General features: G+C 43.5%; 1 protein-coding gene across 1 annotated transcript in view; it reads left to right on the forward strand.

Annotated features, from left to right (window-relative positions):
* The window catches only part of LOC142259188 (uncharacterized), a 184,596-nt gene that overhangs the window by 49,776 nt on the left and 108,302 nt on the right, over positions 1-26,518 (forward strand). The window contains 5 exon segments of the mRNA XM_075331688.1: positions 1,196-1,352; positions 2,124-2,179; positions 2,574-2,732; positions 2,851-3,197; positions 26,048-26,391. Of these exon segments, the coding sequence (XP_075187803.1) occupies positions 1,196-1,352; positions 2,124-2,179; positions 2,574-2,732; positions 2,851-3,197; positions 26,048-26,391 (1,063 nt within the window).

A 26,518-nucleotide genomic window follows, 5' to 3' on the forward strand; every position in this document is an offset into this window, starting at 1 on the left:
AACACAGCAGAAAATTGGGTGATGTGACAAAAAGTGGGGCTTATCATGTATTGCACATTGCAGGTAAGGTAAATAAGAGCTCTATAGAAACAACTGCTACAATACAACTGTCAGCAATAGTAATCAGATGAGGAGATCTATGTATTAGTCTACAAAAGGTAAAAAAACCTATAACCACAGTAATCAATGAATATATATATCTAATAATAAGACAATAAATCAGCACTGGACATTAATAAGTAATGATTAAGTCATATAGTAGAAGCTACAAAGCAAATAATCATAATGCCAGTTCGCATCAACAGATTAGATATGGATACAATTGCAGCCAGACAAGGTAAAAAAAGCCTGATTAAATACACAATAAATGCTAGCCAGGGCTGCTGCAGAAAATAGAAAGACACCTCCGACGAAGCCGTTGCGAAACGCGCGTCAGGTGTGGGCGGTGTGCTCTGGTGGGGCTACTATATTGGTGGGTATCTTCCCAACTGAGCTCTCTCTTTATTGGGTACATAACCCTTACAAGCGGTGATCGTTGTTTTTGGCTTATTCCCTTGGTTACTTTATTGCAGCCTGCTTTTGTATCTTCATCATTTTAAGCCTGTCAATGATACTTACTGTTATTGCTGCTATGGCTAGCAGGACTATTTAGTCCTTAACTCTTTCTATTTTCTGCAGCAGCCCTTTAGACTGAGTAAATTTTTTCCAACAATCCAGTTTGTGCCTGATGCAACGGATCCGACAGCAAATGTGCAAAAAACGGACCAACCAGATGCGTTTTTCCCAGATCCGTTGTGCCGGATCCGGAAAAAACGGATCTGGTTGGTCTGGTTTTTGCATCCGTTTGGTCCTTTTTTTGCATCCGTTTGGTCCATTTTTTGACGGATCCGTTTTTTGAAAGAGAAGAAAAAAAACCCACTAAAAAACCAAAACGTTGATTGGCCAATGAAAAACTATATATACAGTGCTTTCACAGCACAAGACAGCTTGAAGACAAAGAGGGAGACATGGATGCTATAATAGCAAAATATCTTGAGGATTTCCGTGGACTTCAATTTTGAGGCTAATCGGTTAGCAATAATTGTGCGGGAGAAAGAGCAACAGCGCATAATGCATCAGCGACTGTGGCGCTTTTGGATGCACCCATTGACAGCCCACAGAATGTCCCGTGGAGTTTATTGCACTCTATATTTAGAGTTAAGAAGACACCCTGAAAGGTTTGCCAGCTATGTACGGATGACCCCGGATTCCTTCGACATTCTGGTTGACTACGTGGAAGAACAAATCCGGAAGTCTGACACTTACTGCCGGTTCTCCATTTCACCAGCGGAGCGTTTGCTGGTGACTCTTAGGTAAGGCATTTTTACTGTATCTTCTTCTGTGAGGAGACTTTAATCCCTTCAGCCCCTGGGCATTTTGCGTTTTTCCGTTTTGTTTTTTACCTCTTTGTTCAGAGAGCTGTAACTTTTTTATTTTTCCATCAATCTTGACATATTAGGGCTTGTTTTTTTGCGGGACAAGTTGTACTTTTAAATGATAACATAATTTTTAACATCTAGTGTACTGGAAAGTGGCAAAAAATTTTCAAGTGTGGAAAAATGTCAAACAGTGTTATCGCACAATAGTTTTTTGGATATTTTATTCACCGTGTACACTATATGGTAAAAATTATGTGTCATTGTGATGCCTGAGGTCATTGAGAGTTTGTAGACACCAAACATGATTAGTTTTACTTGTATTTAAGGGGTTAACGAAAAGTCACAAGCTTGTCCAAAAAAAGGGCCACACGTTTTGCGCCATTTTCAGAAACCCATAGCGCTCTAATTTTTCTGGATCTATGAGTCAGTGACGGCTTATTTTTTTGCGTCTCTAGCTGACGGTTTTAACTGGAACATTTTGTTGCAGATGCTCCATTTTGATCGCCAGTTATTGTATTTTGCGCACTTTGCAATGATCAAAAAACGGATTTTTTGCTTTTATTGATTTTTGGCCGTTACGCAGTTTACTAATCAGATAATTGATTTTATATGTTGATAGATCGGGCATTTCTGAACGAGGCTATACCAAATAGCTGTATGTTTTTATATTTTTTTAACCTTTTAATTTTTCTGCCATATGTCAAGATCACAGCTACAGAGCTCAGAACTGAAGATATTGTGCTTAACTTTCAATGCTGGCTGTATTCCGGCATTGAGAGGACGTGACTCATGTTAGCTGCAGGCGTCATCACATGACCCTGTGCTACCATGGCAACGTGATCATGTCACGTGACTTCCAAGGGGGGCGGGGTAATTCACTGTAATGGCAGAGCGCATATACATCTCCCTGCCAGATTTGGGCAGCGAGATGTAAAGGGTTAATAGTCGCAGGTGGAAGCGATTCCACTCACGATTACCAGGCACATATGCCAGCTGTTGAAATCAGCTGATATGTGCGCGGATGGCCACGACCTGCCCACGGCAGGGGGTGGGGATTAACCTCACACGATCCATGACGTAGCCAGTACGTCATGGTTCGTTAAGGGGTTAAACTGTTGTTATTTTGTTTATTAATTATTGTCTTACTTTTGACAGATTCCTTGCAACAGGAGAATCACTATCTTCTCTCCACTTCCAATTCCAACTTGGGGTCTCCACAATATCCGGAATTGTCCGCCATACCTGCAGAGCATTGTGGGACTGTTTGCACAAGGGACACTTGGCTGCAAATTGCAGATAGCTTCCAACAAATCTGTCAGTTTCCAAATTGCTTGGGTGCGGTGGACTGGAAGTACATCAGGATTGTGAAATCAGTGGCATCTGGATCGGAGTTTTACAATTATAAAAAGTACTTTTCATTACAAATTTGTAGCGGTGGACATTGGTGCCTATGGCCACTCCAACGATTCCCAAGTGTTCAAGATGTCAGCGATGGGTCGTCAGTTGTATGGGAACACCCTTGATTTTCCAGCAGAAAGACCACTTCCGGACACCACTGGGCCACCAATGCCATTTGTGTTCGTAGCTGACGAAGCTTTTCAACTTTCAGAACACCTTCTAAAGCCCTACTCGAGCAGTGGATTGACACAAACCAAAAAAGTATTCAACTATCGATTATCTAGAGCGCGTCGAATGGTTGAGTGCTCTTTTGGTATTCTAACAGCTAAATGGCGGGTTTTATTGACCGCCATTAACCTGAAGACTGAAACTGTTGATGAGGTAATTAAAGCATGTATTGTCCTCCACAATTTTGTCATATCTAAAGAAAGTATAAATGTTGATGAGAATGCTGAGCAAAGTACTTTGCGTGATTACACTAATGTTAGTGTAAGAAGAAGTGTTCCTGTTTGTCGATTAAGGGACAAGTTTGCCGATTACTTCATGTCACCTGAAGGAAGACTGGAATGGCAGGATGACATGATTTAATCTTTGTAGGTATATACCAAACTTCTTAGGGTACCATCTCACAAAACGACGTACCAGCGATTCCGACCACGATATGACCTGGTCAAGATCACTGGTGCGTTGCTACATGGTTGCAGGTGAGCTGTCAATCAGGCAGATCTCACCAGCCACCAGAAACTCGTGGAAGCGATGCTGCACTTGGTAACCAAGAAAAATATCAGGTAACTAAGCAAAATGCTGTGCTTTGTTACCCAATGTTTACCTTGGTTACCAGCGTACACCACTTAGCGCTGGCTCCCTGCACTCATAGCCAGGGTACACATCGGATTACTAAGCAAAGCATAGTTACCCGATGTGTACTCTGGCTACGTGTGCAGGGCACAGGCAATGGCAGCCTGAGAGCGGCGTACGCTTATAACCAAGGTAAATATCGGGTTTCTTAGTTACCCGATGTGTACCTTGGTTACGTGTGCATGAAGCAGGCAGCCCGGCCTCTGGCAGCTGCGGACGCTCGTACCCAAGGTAAATAGCGGGTAACCAAGCAAAGCACTTTGCTTAGTTACCCGATGTGTACCTTGGTTACCAGCGTCCGCAGCTTCCAGACGCTGGGTCCCTGCTCCCTGCACGTTAAGATCGTTGCTCTTTCGCTGTCAAACACAGCGATGTGTGCTTCACAGCAGAAGAGCAACGAGCAACAAAAAGAACCATAGCTGTGTGTAACAAGCAGCGATTTCACAGCAGGGGCCAGATCGCTGCTCAGTGTCACACACAGCGAGATCGCTGATGAGGTCACTGGTGCGTCACACAAACCATGACTCAGCAGCGATCTCGCTATGTGAGAAGTACCCCTTAGATTCGTAATATTTCTGATTACTGTTTTAAAGTTTACTTCCTTTTATAATACCTTGTACCTTTTTTTAAAAAATTTGTTTTATTGTTAAACCACATTTTACCTTCATAACATAACATTTTTGCTTATGATTAAAAAAAAAAAAAAAAAAAAAAAAAACCCACAATAAATCATTAAACCAAAAAAGTATTATTTATTATATAACTTAATTTTTTTAATGGAAAAATTATAAATTTAAAAATTCTTGAGTGGAGATAGTACCGGAGGGGCTGGGGCTGTCAGATGGGAACACTTGGACAGTGGGAGTATGGAGGGTGGATTTTGGTGAGGGTGAAGGAAAACAAGAAAGAAAAGGTGAAGTAGTGGTGGTGGAGAAACAAAGAGGAAAAACAGGAGATGGCATGGGATTTGGTAAGGATTTGAGGGGTGGAGGGATTGGGGGACAGAAGAGGTGGTGGTTGAAGAAGAGTGTTGTAGTTGGGGCAGGATGGGTATGGAAGGAGACGGGTGGTACTGGACAGGGAGTACAGGTGGGGCAGGGAGTGGACGCACAGATGTTGGGAACTGGTACGGGCCTGGATGCTGGAACGGGACAGGATGCTGGTATTGTATAGGAGGGGGAGGAGGGACAGTGGCTGGAGGGGGGGCAGGTGCGGCAGGAATTAGGGTGGTTGGAGGTGGTTGGGAGGTAACCTGCGCCAGAGCATACTGGGTGGCTTGCATTACATGCATCTGCTGCTCAGGGAAAGGGTTTTCCATGCGCTCGAGGACTGCTTGGAAAAAACAATGAGTGGTCGACTTTCTTACATCTAAATGCAGCCTGTCCAGACGCGTGCACCATTAGTGCGTATTATTTTGAATAGTGTTTTGAACCAGGCTGAATGCAGCACTGGTTTGCTCGGAGAGCAATTTGATTGCGTTCTGGAAGGCTGCATTTAGAAGCAAGAACTCGGGCGCATAGCTCCTATCCAGAGCCCTCTGACGCTGCCGCCTAGAACCCAAAGGTGTTCTACTGAGGGCAGCAGTGTCAGAGGGGTGGGGTAGGGGAAAAGCTACCTCGTCAGCAGCAGCTTTATGTAATGAAGCCTCACCAGATGCTCCAGCGCTGGTGGATGGGACAGAGGGACCAGAAGATAGGGAAGGTGCAGAAGGGTGGGGTCTGTCCAAGTGTTCTCCGGTGGATGACTGTGTTGGGATCGCTTCAGGACGGTTTGATGCTGGCTCCCGGGTGCTGCAGACAATGCTGTGGAAGAACGGAAACAAAAAAAAATAAATTAATTATATTGCTATTGCCTGTCTCTTGCTGAAACTCAAAAAAAGGTTACACATGTAAACAGTTTAACTTTGTAGATGTTGTGTGAAATATTTACCTTCTGCACACCATTGTTGTCCGGAGGAATGCCAACACTCTGAAATACTTATATCTTAAGACGCGTCCTCCGGATCCACTCGGGGCCAGCATCTCTTTGTTCAACTCCTTCTTGAAGCGATCCCTGATGGACCGCCACCGGTTCTGAACTTTTTCCCCTGAAAAGTGAAAACACAAAATGGTTATTATACAAAACATTACATCCTGCAACATAACCTACTGAACTGTGAATACTTACTTGCTCGATTCTGGGCTCTAGGATTGGGGTCCTCCCAACCTGTCACCACTTCACGGCAAACCTCCTCCCATAGCCGACGGGTTACAACCGAATCAGCGTGGCGGCGGTCACCCATATTCCACAGGGGCTCCCGCTCTCGAACTTCATCGATGAGAAGGTCGATGTTGTTGATACATCCTGCCTCCTCACCGTCCGAGTCAGGATCCCGCTGTGAAGCCTGTTGAAAACAGATAAACAAAAAAAAAATGACACAAAAATGACAATGAAATAGATAAAAACAAAAAAACAACTTACACTGTGACCGCCGCGACGATTATGCCGACGACCATGGGAGGAGGGGTTGGGAGCAACTCTACCACGAGCCCCAGAATCGGAAGCCTGAATAAAACAAAAAAAAAAACAAAATAAGCTTGGATGTGTTGGGTGTACTGTGGATCTGTTGGGTGTACTGTGGATGTGTTGGGTGTACTGTGATCTTTCTGTGATGCATGTAAAATAAACTTACACTTTGTGCGCCCACTCCTTGTATCTCTCCACCCCTCGCATCCCCTTCTGGAAGCGCCTCACGTTGTTCATATTCCTGTTAAAAAAAAGGTAAATCGATTTGTAATTTATTTTGATTGTTAACCTCTTCAGGCCCAGAGCATTTTCCCTTTTTTTATTTTTCCTCCTACGAGGGCTTGTTTTTTTTGCGGGACAAGTTGTACTTTTAAATGAAACAAACCATAAGATTTACCATATAGTGTACTGGAAAACAACCAAAAAATTCCAACTATGGAAAAGCTGCAAAAAAAGTGTTAATGCACAATATTTTGTTGGATATTTAATTCACCATGTTCACTATATCGTAAAACTAATATGTTGTTGTGATGCCTGAGGTCGGTGCGAGTTTGTAGACACCAAACATGTATAGTTTTACTTGTATGTACGGTGTATAAAAAAAATGCCACGCGCACATACAACTCGCTGCCAGACTTTGGCTGCAAGATATAAGGGGTTAAAAGTTGCGGGTGGAATAATGCGATTCCACTCAACTAGCAGGCACACATGTCAGCTGATAAAAACAGCTGATATGTGCGCGGATCTTCGCGACCTGCCCACGGCAGGGGGCGGAGATTAACCTTACACAATCCATGACGAATATATCTGTCGTGGGTCGTAAATGGGGTAAAAAAAAATAAATAAATAAAAAAAAAAAAAAACCTCATTTTGCTGAGAAGGAGCAGGAGGGTTCCCAGAAGAAGACATGCTGGCTGGCTGGCTCTCTGCGGCGGCTGGCACTCAGTTGGTGGCTGGCCCGGCAGTTGGTGGTTGGCCCGGCAGTTGGTGGCTGGCACTCAGTTGGTGGCTGGCCTGGCAGTTGGTGGCTGGCCTGGCAGTTGGTGGCTGGCCCGGCAGTTGGTGGCTGGCCCGGCAGTTGGTTGCCTGGCAGTTGGTGGCCTGGCATTGGTAAACGGGGACCCTATATAACAAGAAAAAACAGCATAAAAACAACCTCCACTCAAAAATATTATGTATTGCAAAGTGTGCACAGTACCAACATTCCAAGCTGTACTATTGAAAAAATGAGATTTTTGGCAAAAAATTGCAATTTTTCGAGCCACCCCGCCAACGTCACGGCAAATCTCCTGGGGCAGTCCTAACACTAAAATATTTTTATTTAAAGTGTGCCATGTGGCCTCACATATGCAAAATTAGGACTGCACAGCACGTACCTTGTGCTTTTCAGTCACCGTCTCCATGACTGATTCATGGTTGTGGGCGGGACAGGCCCGAGCACATGCTGCTTAGAATAAATAGCCAGTGGACGGGGTTGGATGGCCAGTGTGAACAGCCACCAACCGCCAAAAATCAGGACAGATGGAAAAATAAACATGAGGTGCACTGCAAGATGAGAATCAACTGGGACCCTATATAACAAGAAAAAACAGCATAAAAACAACCTCCACTCAAAAATATTATGTATTGCAAAGTGTGCACAGTACCAACATTCCAAGCTGTACTATTGAAAAATGTGCCATGTGGCACACTTTAAATAAAAATATTTTAGTGTTAGGACTGCCCCAGGAGATTTGCCGTGACGTTGGCGGGGTGGCTCGAAAAATTGCAATTTTTTGCCAAAAATCTCATTTTTTCAATAGTACAGCTTGGAATGTTGGTACTGTGCACACTTTGCAATACATAATATTTTTGAGTGGAGGTTGTTTTTATGCTGTTTTTTCTTGTTATATAGGGTCCCAGTTGATTCTCATCTTGCAGTGCACCTCATGTTTATTTTTCCATCTGTCCTGATTTTTGGCGGTTGGTGGCTGTTCACACTGGCCATCCAACCCCGTCCACTGGCTATTTATTCTAAGCAGCATGTGCTCGGGCCTGTCCCGCCCACAACCATGAATCAGTCATGGAGACGGTGACTGAAAAGCACAAGGTACGTGCTGTGCAGTCCTAATTTTGCATATGTGAGGCCACATGGCACACTTTAAATAAAAATATTTTAGTGTTAGGACTGCCCCAGGAGATTTGCCGTGACGTTGGCGGGGTGGCTCGAAAAATTGCAATTTTTTGCCAAAAATCTAATTGTTTCAATAGTACAGCTTGGAATGTTGGTACTGTGCACACTTTGCAATACATAATATTTTTGAGTGGAGGTTGTTTTTATGCTGTTTTTTCTTGTTATATAGGGTCCCAGTTGATTCTCATCTTGCAGTGCACCTCATGTTTATTTTTCCATCTGTCCTGATTTTTGGCGGTTGGTGGCTGTTCACACTGGCCATCCAACCCCGTCCACTGGCTATTTATTCTAAGCAGCATGTGCTCGGGCCTGTCCCGCCCACAACCATGAATCAGTCATGGAGACGGTGACTGAAAAGCACAAGGTACGTGCTGTGCAGTCCTAATTTTGCATATGTGAGGCCACATGGCACACTTTAAATAAAAATATTTTAGTGTTAGGACTGCCCCAGGAGATTTGCCGTGACGTTGGCGGGGTGGCTCGAAAAATTGCAATTTTTTGCCAAAAATCTCATTTTTTCAATAGTACAGCTTGGAATGTTGGTACTGTGCACACTTTGCAATACATAATATTTTTGAGTGGAGGTTGTTTTTATGCTGTTTTTTCTTGTTATATAGGGTCCCAGTTGATTCTCATCTTGCAGTGCACCTCATGTTTATTTTTCCATCTGTCCTGATTTTTGGCGGTTGGTGGCTGTTCACACTGGCCATCCAACCCCGTCCACTGGCTATTTATTCTAAGCAGCATGTGCTCGGGCCTGTCCCGCCCACAACCATGAATCAGTCATGGAGACGGTGACTGAAAAGCACAAGGTACGTGCTGTGCAGTCCTAATTTTGCATATGTGAGGCCACATGGCACACTTTAAATAAAAATATTTTAGTGTTAGGACTGCCCCAGGAGATTTGCCGTGACGTTGGCGGGGTGGCTCGAAAAATTGCAATTTTTTGCCAAAAATCTCATTTTTTCAATAGTACAGCTTGGAATGTTGGTACTGTGCACACTTTGCAATACATAATATTTTTGAGTGGAGGTTGTTTTTATGCTGTTTTTTCTTGTTATATAGGGTCCCAGTTGATTCTCATCTTGCAGTGCACCTCATGTTTATTTTTCCATCTGTCCTGATTTTTGGCGGTTGGTGGCTGTTCACACTGGCCATCCAACCCCGTCCACTGGCTATTTATTCTAAGCAGCATGTGCTCGGGCCTGTCCCGCCCACAACCATGAATCAGTCATGGAGACGGTGACTGAAAAGCACAAGGTACGTGCTGTGCAGTCCTAATTTTGCATATGTGAGGCCACATGGCACACTTTAAATAAAAATATTTTAGTGTTAGGACTGCCCCAGGAGATTTGCCGTGACGTTGGCGGGGTGGCTCGAAAAATTGCAATTTTTTGCCAAAAATCTCATTTTTTCAATAGTACAGCTTGGAATGTTGGTACTGTGCACACTTTGCAATACATAATATTTTTGAGTGGAGGTTGTTTTTTTGGCATTGGTAAACGGTCTGTGCGGCCTGGCTCTCGGTGGCGGGCGGGCGGGCAGCCTGGAACTCTGCGGCGGGCAGGCTGTTTCTCTCCGGCGGGCGGGCGAGCTGGTACTCTCTGGCGGGCGGCCTGGTTCTCTCCAACGGGCGGGCTGGCTCTCTGCGGCGTGCGGGCTGACTCTCTGCAGTGGGCTCTCTGTGGCAGAAAGTCTTGCCGTGTTGGCAAGAAGTAGTCAGGGACAATAGGCATGCTCAGTTAAAAAAAAAAACGATCCGGAGACCGTATCCATTTTTTTCTTCATTGGGCCGGATCCGGCGTCCTTAGGCTTCCATTATAAATCACGCTGTATGGCGCCGGATCCGGTGCGATGCGTTTTTTCGCCGCAGACAAAGAACGCTGCAAGCAACTTTCCATCCGGCCGCCGCAGCGGCTAAACATGCCGCATCTGGCAAAAAACGGATGCAACGCAAAGCCATACGGCACAATCCAATGATGAAAAAACGCATCCGGCGGCAAAAAAAACGGATGAGTTTTTTCTGCAAAGCGTCGGATTGTGCCTGATTGCAAAAAACTGATATGTGAAAGCAGCCTTATATTGTGTAAAAACTGATGTGACGGATCCGGTAGAAAAACGGATGACTCCATCATCACCGCACACACCGGCACTACCGCCCCCATCATCACTGCACACACCGGCACTACCGCCCTCATCATCACTGCACACACCAGCACTACCGCCCCCATCATCACCGCACACACCGGCACTACCGCCCCCATCATCACCGCACACACTCCGGCACTACCGCACCCATCATCACCGCACATACACCGGCACTACCTCCCCCATCATCACCGCACACACTCCGGCACTACCGCACCCATCATCACCGCACATACACCGGCACTACCTCCCCCATCATCACCGCACACACTCCGGCACTACCCCCCATCATCACTGCACATACACCGGCACTTCTTCAGTGACAATCCCGCTCACAGAGCGATTCACTTCAGTTGCTGCGTGGAGCTGACAGAGAGTGGTCATGGTCTGTGGCCGCTCCTGTCAGCTTCATGTAACAGAGCTGAAAGCATTGTGGGACCTCTGTGGATTACGCCGGACCTAGAGGGGTATTTTGGGATTTTAATAAAGTGGTGAAAGAGGGTGTTTTTTTGTCTTTTATTTCACATAAAGTATTTTTTCGGGTGTATGTGTTTTATTTACTTTCACTTACAGGTTAATCATTGGGGGTGTCTCATAGACGCCTACTATGATTAACTTAGGACTTAATGGCAGCTATGGGCTGCCATTAACTCCTTATTACCCCGAATACCACCGCACCAGGGCAATTCAGGAAGAGCCGGGTAGAGCCCCGAGACTGTCGCATCTTATGGATGCGGCATTTCCGGGCGGCTGTTGGCTGATATTTTTAAGCTGGTGGGCTCCCCATAACGTGAGGCTCCTCAGTCCTGAGAATACCAGCCTTCAGCCGTGTGGCTTTACCTTGGCTGGTATCAAAATTGGGGGGACCACACGCTGTTTTTTGTTTATTATTTATTTATTTATTTTACTGCAAGATATAGACCTGCCCACCGGCAGCTGTGATTGGTTGCAGTGAGACAGCTGGCACTCTGCGTGGGGGCGTGTCTGCCTGCAACCAATCATAGGGGCTGGTGGGCGGGGGAAGCAGTGAATACAAGATGGAATAATGAGCGGCCGGCATTTTCAAATCAGTAGAAGCTGCCAGAGCAGTGTGCAGCACAGTCAGTGAGTGAGTGAGTGATTGATTTTCTGACCAGCAATGAATTTATATCACTTCTGGGCATGCTCAGAAGTAAAAACCGGTACATGCTTGCGGCGTTTAACGCATGCCTCCGGATCCGGCGCCCATAGACTTTCATTATGTACCATGCCGCACAGCGCCACATCCGGCACTATGCAGTTTTTTGCCGCTGGCAAAAAAAGTTCCTCTCTGCGTCCTGTACGGCCGCCGGAGTGACAATTTTTGCTGCATCCGGCAAAAACCAGATCAAACGCGAATACATGCGGCACAATCTGGCGCTAATAAAAGTCAATGAGGAAAAAGCACATCTGGCGGGAAAAAAAAACCCAGATGCGTTTTTTCCCGCAAAGTGCTGGATTGTGCCGCACGGCGAAAAACGGATGTGTGAAAGCAGCCTTACTGTGGCCGGGGTAAATAGTTCTGGAACAATCTAGAAACAGCTGTGGCTACTGCCCCCTCAGACTTCACTGCTCATCCCTGGATTTCCAGGATATCTGCTCCATGTCCGTCCACGGCTTCCAGGATGTGTCCTGTCTACATACAGCCTCCATTACCTCACTGTGACCCCCTGACATAACCTCCCCTCACCCAGCACCATGACACCCAGCACAGCAGAGTCCTGCATACACTGAGGAGCTGATCATGTGACCCCTGACTCCTCCCCTCCATGTGACATCATCACAGGTCCTGTAAGCACAGAGCAGCCATATATCTAGGGTTGCGTCTAGTTCAGAGTTGATTTTTTGTGCTCCTCTGATCTAGCTGCTTCAGTAGTGAGAGGCTATATGTATGGATATATGTATGGTTATATGTATGGATATATATATATATATATGGCTATATCGGAGTTGATTTTTGTGGTCCTCATTTTCTCCACTCTGATTTAGCCGGTCACTGCTGAAGTGTCTAGATCAGAGTGGGTTTTTTATGGTCCTCATTGTCTCCACTCTGATCTCGCCGGTTCAGTGCTGAGGTGACTAGATCAGAGTTGATTTCTTGAGGCCTCGCTGCAGTTACATGTTTTTGGTCACCTCATTTTATCCACTCCGTTCTAGCTGCTTCACCAGTGAGGTGGCGAGATCAGAGTTGATTTTTTGATGATCTCTGTGATCTTTTCTCCGTACAACACAGTTCAGTTTCTACAGCGGGGTCTCCAGGCCTCAGAGCAGGGGCTGGAATCAGATTTATAATTGGAATGATTTCATGTTTTTATTTTTTAGATAAACTGTTATATTTATTATTTTTTTCCAAAGGGCAAATTTTCATTTTCATTATTATTATAACTTACATTTTATTATTGCTTTTTACAATATAAATAATCACACACAGCGCTGATTGTTCAGTTTTGCTGGAATTTTAATTTTACTGTATTTCCACGAGTCGTGGCCGCAGGACTGACATTGAAAGAGTGGGCGGAGCCTCACAAGGAAAAACGGAACCGCGCAGCTGACAGTCTTTATAACTTACCATATTGGATCAGAGTGGATTTTTTGAGGATCTCTCTGTAGCCTTCATTCTGTACAGTTTGGTACTGAGGCGACTGGAATTCAGTTTTATGAAGAGTGGTAGAAGCCTCACGGCGAAAAACGTAACAGAGCGCTGTAAAAACATTAAAATTAATACATCTAGTTATCAAATATTTCATAGTAGGACATATATGTTCACAGTTCTTTTTATGTTGGAGGCATAGTTTATTAATAAAGTTTTTATAAGGAATAAATATTAAAATGTCCATATTGAATATACTTGAGTACTGACATGGAAGGATAAATATAAATCTTCTGGAAGCTTCTAGAAGATTATGTCATATGGAACTATGTTCAACTAAAACACCCTATAACGACTGGACAGTTGTCATATAACACACGATGGAGGGGGCTACTGGTCGCTCCAGCACGTTGTCAGCTGCCCAGAAGGCTCCGAGGCTGCAAGATGAACACATGCTGTCCAGCCTAGGGGATATAATCCCTGCTTTGCCATTCAGAATCCAAGGAGAGATGGATGAAGATTTTCTATTGATCAGTATGGACTAATTGAACTCTTTTCCGTAAGCTAACGAAGTATATTATTTTTCCTTTCTGTAACTGAACCCTGGCAACCATTTTTAAATAGATAAAATACATTTATTTTTTACATTTTTGAAGTCCTTTCTTTCATGCGCTTTTACGTATTTGAAGAAAAATATATTTAAGAGTATATTTTTTAACATTTGGAGAGCCAGCCATTCGTGATTTTTTTTTTTACATTTTTTGTGCTTCTTCCTTCACTTTGCATAAGGGGGGACAGACAGAGACATATGCCTCCTGCAACTCCTGCAAAGTGATAGGGAATCGACAATTTATAAAAATCACGCAGAACCTAGGAAATACGTATGTCAAGTTGCATGAAAGTTTTTTTAAATGAACTTTATAGACTTTATAAAGCCTCAGAAGTTAACTTTTGACGTATTTTTGAGCAAGAAAGATAAAGTCAGTCCATAAGAAGTATTGGACGTGCTGAGCAAGGTGAATCAAGTCTTAGAGGATCATCCATCAGATCATCTGATCATTTCAGGTAAGAAAATGGATTTTATCTCTTCATATGTTAAGCAAAGTAAAATTCAGTTCACTTATTCAGATATTTCTAATGTGGAAGAGATTTGGTTACGCCTTTATGGGGAGTGTGAACTTGAGAATTCACGTATAGAATGTGCAAGGTCTTTTAATAGAGAGAAACAGAAAATCAGAAATGTCTGTCATTTAGTCTATGATTTTCACAAGTTAATCGTAGAAAAATGTGAAAATGGTGGAAATAGACAACCTGAATTGTCAGGAGAGTCAGTGATAGAGAAATCCAAAGACTGCTTAGAACCTGGAATGTCAGTCAGTGATATTGTGAATTCTGACTGTAATGTTGGAAATGAAAAGTCAGATTTAGACTGTAATTCAAATCAGAATCTTGACAATGGCGACAGACACGTGCTACCTAATCAAGGTGACTTTCAGCATACTGAGAAAGAAGCAGGAAATGACGTAGAGAAGCCATAAGGGGGAGGAGCCAGAGTGGGACACGTGCAGAAAGTTGTCAGAGAAGGACACGTGCAGAGAGAAAATGGCGACGATCAATTTTAAAAAAATAGAACAGACAAAGTTAGGAATTAAACTTAGAAAGAGTCTATTGAACATATGCAAATTAATTCCCGCATATAATCCTAAAATACATGTTTGCAGAAATTCAGAGATATTTGAAAGTTCCGTTGAGAAGTTAAATTTAACCAATAGTGAGACGAATCAGTTATTCCGTATGTGGATACCTCAGCATTTCTTTAGACAATTGGCATTAAAAAAGTCTTCTGACAATGAGACATTTGATTGTTCAAATGATAACGATATCATAAGGCTGAAAAATCTCATCTTCTGTGCAAGGAATGAATCTGATCCAAATTATGAGATGTTAAAGGAATTACAAATTGAACAGAATGAGAGTACGTTCTCATTTATGTCCGTTTTTGAACGTTTGTATAGGGTGGTCATTCCAAATGTCAGATTGGATGGAATGATACATTTATTCATCAAGAAATTTAATTTCCTTGATAATGCAGCTTGTGCGGTGGCATTAAATAAAAAGTCCCTATTCGAATGTACGACATTTATCGATTTTGTTAGAAAAAGTCAATCAAAACAGAAATTAATTAATTCTGAAAAACCAACACGAAAAAGGGAGAGTTTCTGTGAAAAACAAACAGTGTCTCCCAGATCCAGATATTTCTGTGACAGGATATATGAAATTCGCAGGAAAATGCATACGTGTTATAAACCATACAATCCATCCCAATTATTATCATCTAAAATTCTTTTTCCACAGGAAAAACCTTTGTTTCCCTTGTCACCAGTGAAGAGATTGGTCACTGGGATTGATGGTCCCAGACAAATGATGAGTAAAAGCTTTGAAAGACAGAAACAGGCGTCTTGTGCAGATTCTTTCCCTGGGTTAGAATTTGATAGCCAGCGACAGCTGGGAGACATTCTTTCTCATTTAAGAACAAAACTTGAGTTACAACGAATCTTTGAAGAAAAATTTAGGTTTGGTCTTCAGCTAAATAAAGTGGATTTCTGGGTAAATTAATTTTATTGTTTGATAAATGTGATTATTCATATACAGTGAATCTATGCATATATATATTAAAAGTAGTGATAGTAAATCAAGGTCATATTTTCATTTAGTTAAATGATAGTTTAATGTTATAAATTAATAATTTGATCTCTGTATATGAATAATAATATTTAAAATGAAATAATAAGAGAAAGTAACAGACTCTAAGTGTTTCATTTTTATCATAAATATGATAATAATTTTATTCTTTTATTTCCCTCAGAATTTATCAGTAAAGCAGATTGATGAAGTATTAACTTTTTATTTATACATTTGTTCTTGTCCTCAATCAGGTAACATATATCTTATTGTGTAAGGTTAATCGCGAAAGCATGATTAATAATAATTATTATTTTCTCAGGTACCAATTGCCAGAGAACTATTACTTTAACGTTTCTTTTATGAATATATATATATATCTTCTTTAGAGTTATTAGAAATGTAATCTGAGCTTTGGAGTGTAGTAAAACTGCTTGCTGTTTTGGAATGGTGTTCTTTGCACGTAACCAGAGCATGTGACTTTTGAATTACTAAGCTAATAATAAATGTTTGTTCTATGGTCAAATGTACAGTATGTAATACATTGGAATTTGTATTTTTCAAGAAGTACTTCAAATTAGTAACATAATTTTTGAAATGCGCATAGAATAATTGGAAAAAAAGGGATATGTGTCTGTCAATGTTTCTATGTAGAAGTATATGTTAAAGAACCATGACAGTCTTGTGTGCATAGATGTGTCTATGAATGATTGATTGTCTGAGCAGCTGCCGATGTCAAGTATTTGGATCCAGAAAAAAAAAAAGGGAATTTTTGTTTTAACTTTGAGGTTATAATATATGTATGTATACTATTAGAATAAATAAGTTATAGTACATAAGTATAAATGGAGGAATTTATACCGAATATATCTTATTCTTAGACATATTTCTTTAGTATAGAGATGTTAGGATTTTTTTATTAAGGGTTTATTTTGAAGGATTACATTCTAGAATAAGGTTTTAACTTTTGATTTTTATACAGTTATGAGTTACTTCTTTTTGGTAATCATTTTTCTTTTTAAATATGAAAGTAATATTTCTTATATGGTCTTGAAGATATATAACATAAATTTTAATTTAATTTAATCTTGACATATTAATTTTTATAATATATTTCATGATATTGAAAGGGAAAGGTTTGGTCTCAATCACACATTTATATTTGATAAATATATGTGTTTACAGGATACTTTAATAATTAATATTTCAAGCATAAGGGAAGAATTGGGAATAAAAAATATATTTGAAGTATATCATAATGCATTTATATACTAAGAGAAGAGTATTATTTGCAAGGTTACATGACTTAATTATTTTTATAGGTTACTGATATGATAGGTATGGAAATCCTATAAGATACTGGTAACATTAAGGTTATGTATTATTAAAGACATAGGTGTTATATACATAGAAGGCTTTATTTTTATTTCAATTTTTATTTTTATTCCGATTTTCATTTTTCCTTTTATTCCTATTTTTTATATTAATTATTATTATTTAATATTCACATTTTTAATCAAAATCTTAATTCTACAATTCTTATTCTTTTCTTCAAATTTTTAAATATCTCAATTGAGAAAACACTTCAATATTTAGTTAAGTAATATCTAATATAAGAATATTACTTTATTAAATATGAATCATATTAAAAGGGGAAAAGTTCCACTTTTTGGAAGAAAAGAATACTTCCTTCATCAATATATACAATTGTCTACTTCCTAGTAATACATTATTTTTATATTAGTATGCTAACACAATAAGGATGAAATATTACTTATAGTTACACATTTTCTTATAGTAGGTTATTTATTAATAGACAAATCAAATAAATTAAATTAGAGTAATAAAGATGGAAGATCGAGGTACATCTAGGTTTACCTTCCTATATTTACAAATAATATTAATATTATATTTTTAATCAATAATAATTTATAATGGGTATTATTGTGTTTTGATGGAATCATCCAGTCTTTCCTAAAAGGTTATTTGCTTTGGTTTATAATTTTACAAATGATCTAACTAAATAAGCCACATTGTTGCCTTTCATATTTATAATATGATACATGTTATAGGTACACATTATATTATTTCATATTATATTTTGGTTACATTCAACACATTGCCACCTATGAGTTTGGAAGGGTAATGCACCAATGACAAAAAAGGTCATTACATGAGAATACTATTGTCTATACCATTATGCAGTATTATTACATCATTCTAAGTATCAATTATATTAATACGTCTACGATAATAATAATGACATGGTATTATAGTATTGGAGTTATGATACGCTGTGACATTTATTAGTGATAGTTATTGCCATATTTGGTATTTAGATTAGGGAATGAAGTCTTCAATCAAGATTACAGAAGATAAAAAAGACTTTATAATTTTCCTAAAGTTAAAAGGGATTCTGCAAAAAGGTCCAAAAGGTAACGTCTCAAATAAGACTGTGTAACATACAAAATACACTTACCGTGCTTGCATCTCAGAAACACAGTGCTCCTATGGTTCCAGGATGGACAATGACACATGGTCTGTGCATTAAGACCTCACTACAGATACTAAGAAGAGCAATGACGTGTTAAAGTTAATCCCTGTCGTGCTGACCAAGAACGTCTTAACATCTGTTCCAGGATTTGACAACAGGCAGCATGGAGGATAAAGGTGACTAATGTAAATTACACTGCACAGACATCAAAGACTTTTGCTATTCTTCTACACTCATGAACTGTGGTTTATCAACATTGGCTATGGACTTTGTAATAAAGAATAAAGTTTATGGACTTGATCTAACAATGATAAACACAATACGGGACTGTTTAAATTGGTAACCATTCATTTTTATCAAGGATTTATTTCTAAGAGACTGTGTTTATGCCAGATTACATCGGAGATAAGAAGACATCAACTCAGAGGACATCATATGGTGATCGGATTTGTTTTTTTGCATTTCTTTTTAGGTCTAGCGAAGTATAGTTATATATTTTTATATGATTGATCAGTCACGGCCTATCATAACATGAATTCACATTATTATATTATTGAACTTACAACATGAATAATGCAGATTAATTATTATTCATCATTATTATTTATATTAATCCATTATCGCCAAATAAGGAAAGAAGATTTGTTATTTTAATGATGTATTAATTAATTTTCGGGGTTACTTCACCCACTTCAAGGGGGATTGTAAAAACATTAAAATTAATACATCTAGTTATCAAATATTTCATAGTAGGACATATATGTTCACAGTTCTGTTTATGTTGGAGGGCATAGTTTATTAATAAAGTTTTTATAAGGAATAAATATTAAAATGTCCATATTGAATATACTTGAGTACTGACATGGAAGGATAAATATAAATCTTCTGGAAGCTTCTAGAAGATTATGTCATATGGAACTATTACCTCAGTATGTGTCGGGCCTCGTGCACACGAGTATTTGGTGAGTATTTTACTTCAGTATTTGTTAAACTATGTTCACACAGGATGCTTTTGCTCAGTTTTTTTTTGTTTTGTTTTTTGGCAGTAGTCTTGTTTAAAGTTGGACAGTTCAATGCTCTGCCTTTATTGTTTTATTTTTATTTTTTTTATAAACTGAAGGGTATATTTACTGGATTAGTGGATGTTTTTAAGGTTATAGTTTCGGCAACTATTTTTCAGAAATTATCTGTTTCAGGTGTAAGGCTATGTGCGCACGTGTGCGTAATTCATGCAGTTACACTGCGCTTTGTAGCGCAGCGTAACTGCATGCGTCCTGCGTCCCCTGCATAATCTATGGAGATTGTGCAGGGGCCGTGCGCACGTGGCGTCTTAGAGCGCAGCGCTTCGGCTGCTGCCCGAAGCGCTGCGTTCAAGAAGTGACATGTCACTTCTTCCGTGCGCTTTGCCGGCAGCTCATGCTCTGTCTATGGGAGGAGCTGCAGGCAGAGCGCATGGAATCGGCTTTTTTTTTTCCTACGGACATTTTCTGCAGCGATTTGAAGCGCACGTGTGCTCTTCAGATCGCTGCAGAAATTTCTGCAGGGCTAGTACGCAACGTGCGCACATAGCCTAAGATGATTGACCCGTCACATTACCCGTGTGTAGGGATGGGGGGGGGACAGATCCTGAACAGCCCGAGGCCCTGGTTACCCTTAATCCGCCCCTAGCCATAATCATCATATAGGGCAAAGGTGTCTGACCGCAGCTTGCAAAGTAATGTATTTCATGTAATAGGTCGGTCGTTCAATGCCTCATAACTTCTATCAGGGCCCAACAATCACTAGTGAGTAACGTTATGCCAGGTAATACAATGAAGAGCTAAGGCTGTGGTGCGGTCAGAGGCCGTTCTCACATCTCCTGTCCGTCTGCCACACATTACACACCGGCCAGGTAATACTATGAAGAGCTAAGGATGTGGTGCGGTCAGAGGCCGTTCTCATACCTCCTGTCCGTCTGCCGCATATTACACACCGGCCAGGTAATATAATGCAGAGCTAAGGATGTGGTGCGGTCAGAGGCCGTTCTCATACCTCCTGTCCGTCTGCCACACATTACACACCGGCCAGGTAATACAATGAAGAGCTAAGGATGTGGTGCGGTCAGAGGCCGTTCTCATACCTCCTGTCTGTCTGCCACACATTACACACCGGCCGGGTAATACAATGAAGAGCTAAGGCTGTGGTGCGGTAGAGGCCGTTCTCAAACCTCCTGTCCGTCTGCCGCATATTACACACCGGCCAGGTAATATAATGCAGAGCTAAGGATGTGGTGCGGTCAGAGGCCGTCCTCATACCTCCTGTCCTTCTGCCACACATTACACACCGGCCAGGTAATATAATGAAGAGCTAAGGATGTGGTGCGGTCAGAGGCCGTTCTCATACCTCCTGTCCGTCTGCCACACATTACACACCGGACAGCTAATACAATGAAGAGCTAAGGATGTGGTGCGGTCAGAGGCCGTTCTCACACCTCCTGTCCGTCTGCCGCATATTACACACCAGCCAGGTAATATAATGAAGAGCTAAGGCTGTGGTGCGGTCAGAGGCCGTTCTCATACCTCCTGTCCATCTGCCACACATTACACACCGGCCAGGTAATATAATGAAGAGCTAAGGATGTGGTGCGGTCAGAGGCCGTTCTCATACCTCCTGTCCGTCTGCCACACATTACACACCGACCAGGTAATATAATGAAGAGCTAAGGCTGTGGTGCGGTCAGAGGCCGTTCTCATACCTCCTGTCCGTCTGCCACACATTACACACCGACCAGGTAATATAATGAAGAGCTAAGGCTGTGGTGCGGTCAGAGGCCGTTCTCATACCTCCTGTCCATCTGCCACACATTACACAGCGGCCAGGTAATATAATGAAGAGCTAAGGATGTGGTGCGGTCAGAGGCCGTTCTCATATCTCCTGCCATCTGCCACACATTACACACCGGCCAGGTAATAACATGAAGAGCTAAGGATGTGGTGCGGTCAGAGGCCGTTCTCATACCTCCTGTCCATCTGCCACACATTACACACCGACCAGGTAATATAATGAAGAGCTAAGGATGTGGTGCGGTCAGAGGCCGTTCTCATACCTCCTGTCCATCTGCCACACATTACACACCGGCCAGGTAATATAATGAAGAGCTAAGGATGTGGTGCGGTCAGAGGCCGTTCTCACACCTCCTGTTCATCTGCCACACATTACACACCGGCCATGTAATAACATGAAGAGCTAAGGATGTGGTGCGGTCAGAGGCTGTTCTCACACCTCCTGTTCGTCTGCCACACATTACACACCGGCCATGTAATAACATGAAGAGCTAAGGATGTGGTGCGGTCAGAGGCCGTTCTCATACCTCCTGTCCATCTGCCACACATTACACACCGGACAGATAATACAATGAAGAGCTAAGGATGTGGTGCAGTCAGAGGCCGTTCTCATACCTCCTGTCCGTCTGCCACACATTACACACCGACCAGGTAATATAATGAAGAGCTAAGGCTGTGGTGCGGTCAGAGGCCGTTCTCATACCTCCTGTCCATCTGCCACACATTACACACCGGCCAGGTAATATAATGAAGAGCTGAGGATGTGGTGCGGTCAGAGGCCGTACTCATACCTCCTGTCCATCTGCCACACATTACACACTGGCCGGATAATACAATGAAGAGCTAAGGATGTGGTGCGGTAGAGGCCGTTCTCACACCTCCTGTCCATCTGCCACACATTACACACCAGCCAGGTAATAACATGAAGAGCTAAGGATGTGGTGCGGTCAGAGGCCGTTCTCATACCTCCTGTCCATGTGCCACACATTACACACCGGCCACTGTGACAGGTCTGGCAAGTTGACCAGCAGCAATTCCATCTTTAGGTCCTGTGCGCACGCTGTGTTTTTTGCTCCATTTTTGGGTGCAGTTTGTTGCACGAAACTGCATGCATTGCCTTTCCCAGCAAAGTCTATGAGAATTCAGACAGGCTGTGCGCACGTTGCTTCTTTGTTCCTTGCAGTTTTTGTTGTAGAATAAAGATGCATCAGGTCAATTCTTTCTGCATTTTGTCCCTGCGTTTTGGAGGACTGGCAGATCCGGAGTCAGTGGGGGATTGATCCCTGGTATCTGGTAAGATGCTGGTCCCCATATAAAGTCTATGGGTACCAGAATCTGGCACAAAGGGGTAGGAGCAAGCTCTACATACTCACCGATCACCGGCGCGGCTGTCACATTGCTCCCGCGGCCTCTCATCCGTCTTCCCGGGCTGCTCATTAGGCTCATACATATTCACTGCTTCCCATGCCCCCCAGTGTCTGATTGGTTGCAGTCAGACGCACCCCCGTGCTGAATGACAGCTGTCTGACTGCAACCAATCACAGACGCCGGTGGGTCTATATTGTACTGTAAAATAAATAACAGCGTGCAGTCCCCTGAATTTTGATATATAGCCAAGATAAAGCCTCACAACTTGTGGCTGGTATTCTCAGACTGGGGAGGCCTATGGTTATTAGGCTCCCCCCCCCCAGCCTAAAAATATCAGCCTGCAGCCTCCCGGATCACCGCATCCATTAGATGAGACAGTCTCAGCATTTTACCTGGATCATCCCGATTACCCTGGTGTGGTGGTAATCGGGGTAATAAGGAGTTAATAGCAGCCCATAGCTGCCACTAAGTCCTAGGTAAGTGATGGCAGCGTCTATGAGACCCCATAGAAGAGAGGAAATCCAGCAACAGCTTAAAGTTTTTTTATTTATTAAAGACAGTGAAAAAGCATGATTGTGAAAAAAAGTACACCCTGTCCGTCACCGCGTCTCACACAGATGACTGCTCTTAAAGGGGTTATCCGGCTTATTTTGAGTTTTTTTCATTATTACCCTATTGGGCTACATTGGGGCAGGTAAGTAGATAGTGACCACTTACCTGCCCTGCTGTCAGCCCCTCTTGCCCGGCTCAGAGTGGTCATGTGACCGCTCCTGCCGCGATTTTGCTGCTTCCAGTCATTTCATGTCAACATGGGCAGGGCCATGTTGACATGCAAATTGGGAAACAGCATGTCGTCTCCCTGCTGGGCGGCTACTGTGCGATGAGCCCCGCCCCCCTTCCCTGCACCCTCCCACACATTCTCCCGCACCCGTACTCTGCCCACAACCTCCCCCTGCACTTCTGTGGGACCCGTGACCTGGGGGAGGGGCCTGGCGGCGGCTGCAGCGGTGTATACCGGCATCACAGATCACAGATGCCGATATATTTGAAAACGCTGATGAGGAGGAGCGCTGCGCTTCTCATCACTGCCTGGCTTTCTGTGCTCTCTTCAGCACAGCGGTGACGTCACTACTGTGCTGATATGGCCAGAGCACAGACAGCGCGCGAACGTGCAGGAGCGGCGGGCACCGAGGACGGGTAAGTATGTACTCCCTATGGGGGGGGGGGGTCGGTGCACAGCCCGATGTGTGTGTGTGTGTGTGTATATGCGGCGCACAGCCCGATATGTGTGTGTGTATATGCGGTGCACAGCCCGATGTGTGTGTATATGCAGTGCACAGCCCGATGTGTGTGTGTGTGTGTGTGTGTATGCGGTGCACAGCCCGATGTGTGTGTGTGTGTATATGCAGTGCACAGCCCGATATGTGTGTGTGTGTGTATATGCAGTGCACAGCCCGATATGTGTGTGTGTATATGCGGTGCACAGCCCGATGTGTGTGTGTGGGTGTGTGTATGCGGTGCACAGCCTGGTGTGTGTGTGTATGCGGTGCACAGCCTGGTGTGTATGTGTATGCGGTGCACAGCCTGGTGTGTGTATGCGGTGCACAGCCTGGTGTGTGTGTGTATGCGGTGCACAGCCTGGTGTGTGTGTGTGTATGCGGTGCACAGCCTGGTGTGTGTGTGTGTATGCGGTGCACAGCCTGGTGTGTGTGTGTATGCGGTGCACAGCCTGGTGTGTGTGTGTGTATGCGGTGCACAGCCTGGTGTGTGTATGCGGTGCACAGCCTGGTGTGTGTGTGTATGCGGTGCACAGCCTGGTGTGTGTGTGTGTATGCGGTGCACAGCCTGGTGTGTGTGTGTGTATGCGGTGCACAGCCTGGTGTGTGTGTGTGTATGCGGTGCACAGCCTGGTGTGTGTGTGTATGCGGTGCACAGCCTGGTGTGTGTATGCGGTGCACAGCCTGGTGTGTGTGTGTGTGTATGCGGTGCACAGCCTGGTGTGTGTGTGTGTGTGTATGCGGTGCACAGCCTGGTGTGTGTGTGTGTGTGTGTATGCGGTGCACAGCCTGGTGTGTGTGTGTGTATGCGGTGCACAGCCTGGTGTGTGTGTGTGTGTATGCGGTGCACAGCCTGGTGTGTGTGTGTATGCGGTGCACAGCTTGGTGTGTGTGTATGCGGTGCACAGTCTGGTGTGTGTGTATGCGGTGCACAGCCTGGTGTGTGTGTATGCGGTGCACAGCCTGGTGTGTGTGTGTATGCGGTGCACAGCCTGGTGTGTGTGTGTATGCGGTGCACAGCCTGGTGTGTGTGTGTATGCGGTGCACAGCCTGGTGTGTATGTGTACACGGTGCACAGCCTGGTGTGTGTGTGTATGCGGTACACAGCCTGGTGTGTGTGTGTATGCGGTGCACAGCCTGGTGTGTGTGTGTATGCGGTGCACAGCCTGGTGTGTGTGTGTATGCGGTGCACAGCCTGGTGTGTGTGTGTATGCGGTGCACAGCCTGGTGTGTGTGTGTATGCGGTGCACAGCCCGATGTGGGGCTGTTATTTGCAATGCTGTAGTGATGAGAGGTCAGTGCTGGGGCAGAATATACTGACAGGGAATGTGTGTGCAGGGGGCGAGGCTGGACACTGGGGTGGGGCTGGACACTGAGGCCGGGCGGTGCCAGCTCTGAAGCTCTGACTGAGGTTTAGCACAGGAAGTGGTCAGTTTGCTGGAGCTGAATGTAAACAAGGAGCTGCAGAGAATAAAGGGATAATTCAAGAGGAAAAAAAAAAGTTAGAAAACAAAAAATAACAATGTAGGGGTGATTTATATGACAATACAGCACAGATTAGCTTAAACTCAAAAATTTTTGTTATGTCGGACAACCCCTTTAATCATGACAATATCAAAGTGAATGCGGCCACTTATAAAACCCACACAACCTCTGAGGGGGGACAAACACCGTCACTGAATCATCAAATCACCAAGACACGAGCAAATGACAACTTACCATGATAGAAGATTACAATCAATACAAACATTAATATAAGTACACCCCATATAATACACAGTACAGAGAATATATAAGTACACCCCATATAATACACAGTACAGAGAATATATAAGTACACCCCATATAATACACAGTACAGAGAATATATGCACAGAGATATCCTCTTATGTCACTGAAAACCTTCATATTCAGTGGATGAGGAACAATTCTTTGTTGGAGCCGATATTGCCCAGAACTCTATAAAGAAAAATGACCAATTATTAATAATAATAATAATAATAATAATAATAATAATGTCACACATTACCATAAATTGTGTATAATGAATGCGCTGATAATCACCTGGTAATAAACCCATCAGTATCAGTCACAGATCATTGTGGAATTCAGCCCTTTGTGATCTCTGGCTCCACCTTTAATATCCAATGGGCTTCCCTTATATACAGTGACTGCTCCAATCCCCTCCTCCTGGATCTATCCCCCCTCTCCATGCCTCTAATGGAAAAAGACGAAAGGGACCCCGGGTGCTGCTCTGCGAAGAGCCGCGATAAACCCGACATTGCCCCCTTCATAGCAAGAGGCCGAGGAGCCACGTCCCGACCAAGAGGCAGAGGAGCCGCGTCCCGCCCAAGAGGCCGAGGAGCCGCGTCCCGCCCAAGAGGCCGAGGAGCCGCGTCCCGCCCAAGAGGCCGAGGAGCCGCGTCCCGCCCAAGAGGCAGAGGAGCCGCGTCCCGCCCAAGAGGCCGAGGAGCCGCGTCCCGCCCAAGAGGCCGAGGAGCCGCGTCCCGCCCAAGAGGCCGAGGAACCGCGTCCCGCCCAAGAGGCCGAGGAACCGCGTCCCGCCCAAGAGGCCGAGGAGCCGCGTCCCGCCCAAGAGGCTGCATCCCGCACATGTCCTGCAATGCGGTACAACATAATGTAACTTACAGACATCACATGAAGCGAGATATATAAGAGAAGTCGTATTACAATTAATGAATTGCTTCATAAAAGAACACGAGACGTCAGAATTACTAAAAGGGATTAACACTAAATACCGGCACGA

Source organism: Anomaloglossus baeobatrachus, assembly GCF_048569485.1.
Source record: "Anomaloglossus baeobatrachus isolate aAnoBae1 chromosome 5 unlocalized genomic scaffold, aAnoBae1.hap1 SUPER_5_unloc_3, whole genome shotgun sequence".
In the NCBI taxonomy this organism is placed as follows: Eukaryota; Metazoa; Chordata; class Amphibia; order Anura; family Aromobatidae; genus Anomaloglossus; species Anomaloglossus baeobatrachus.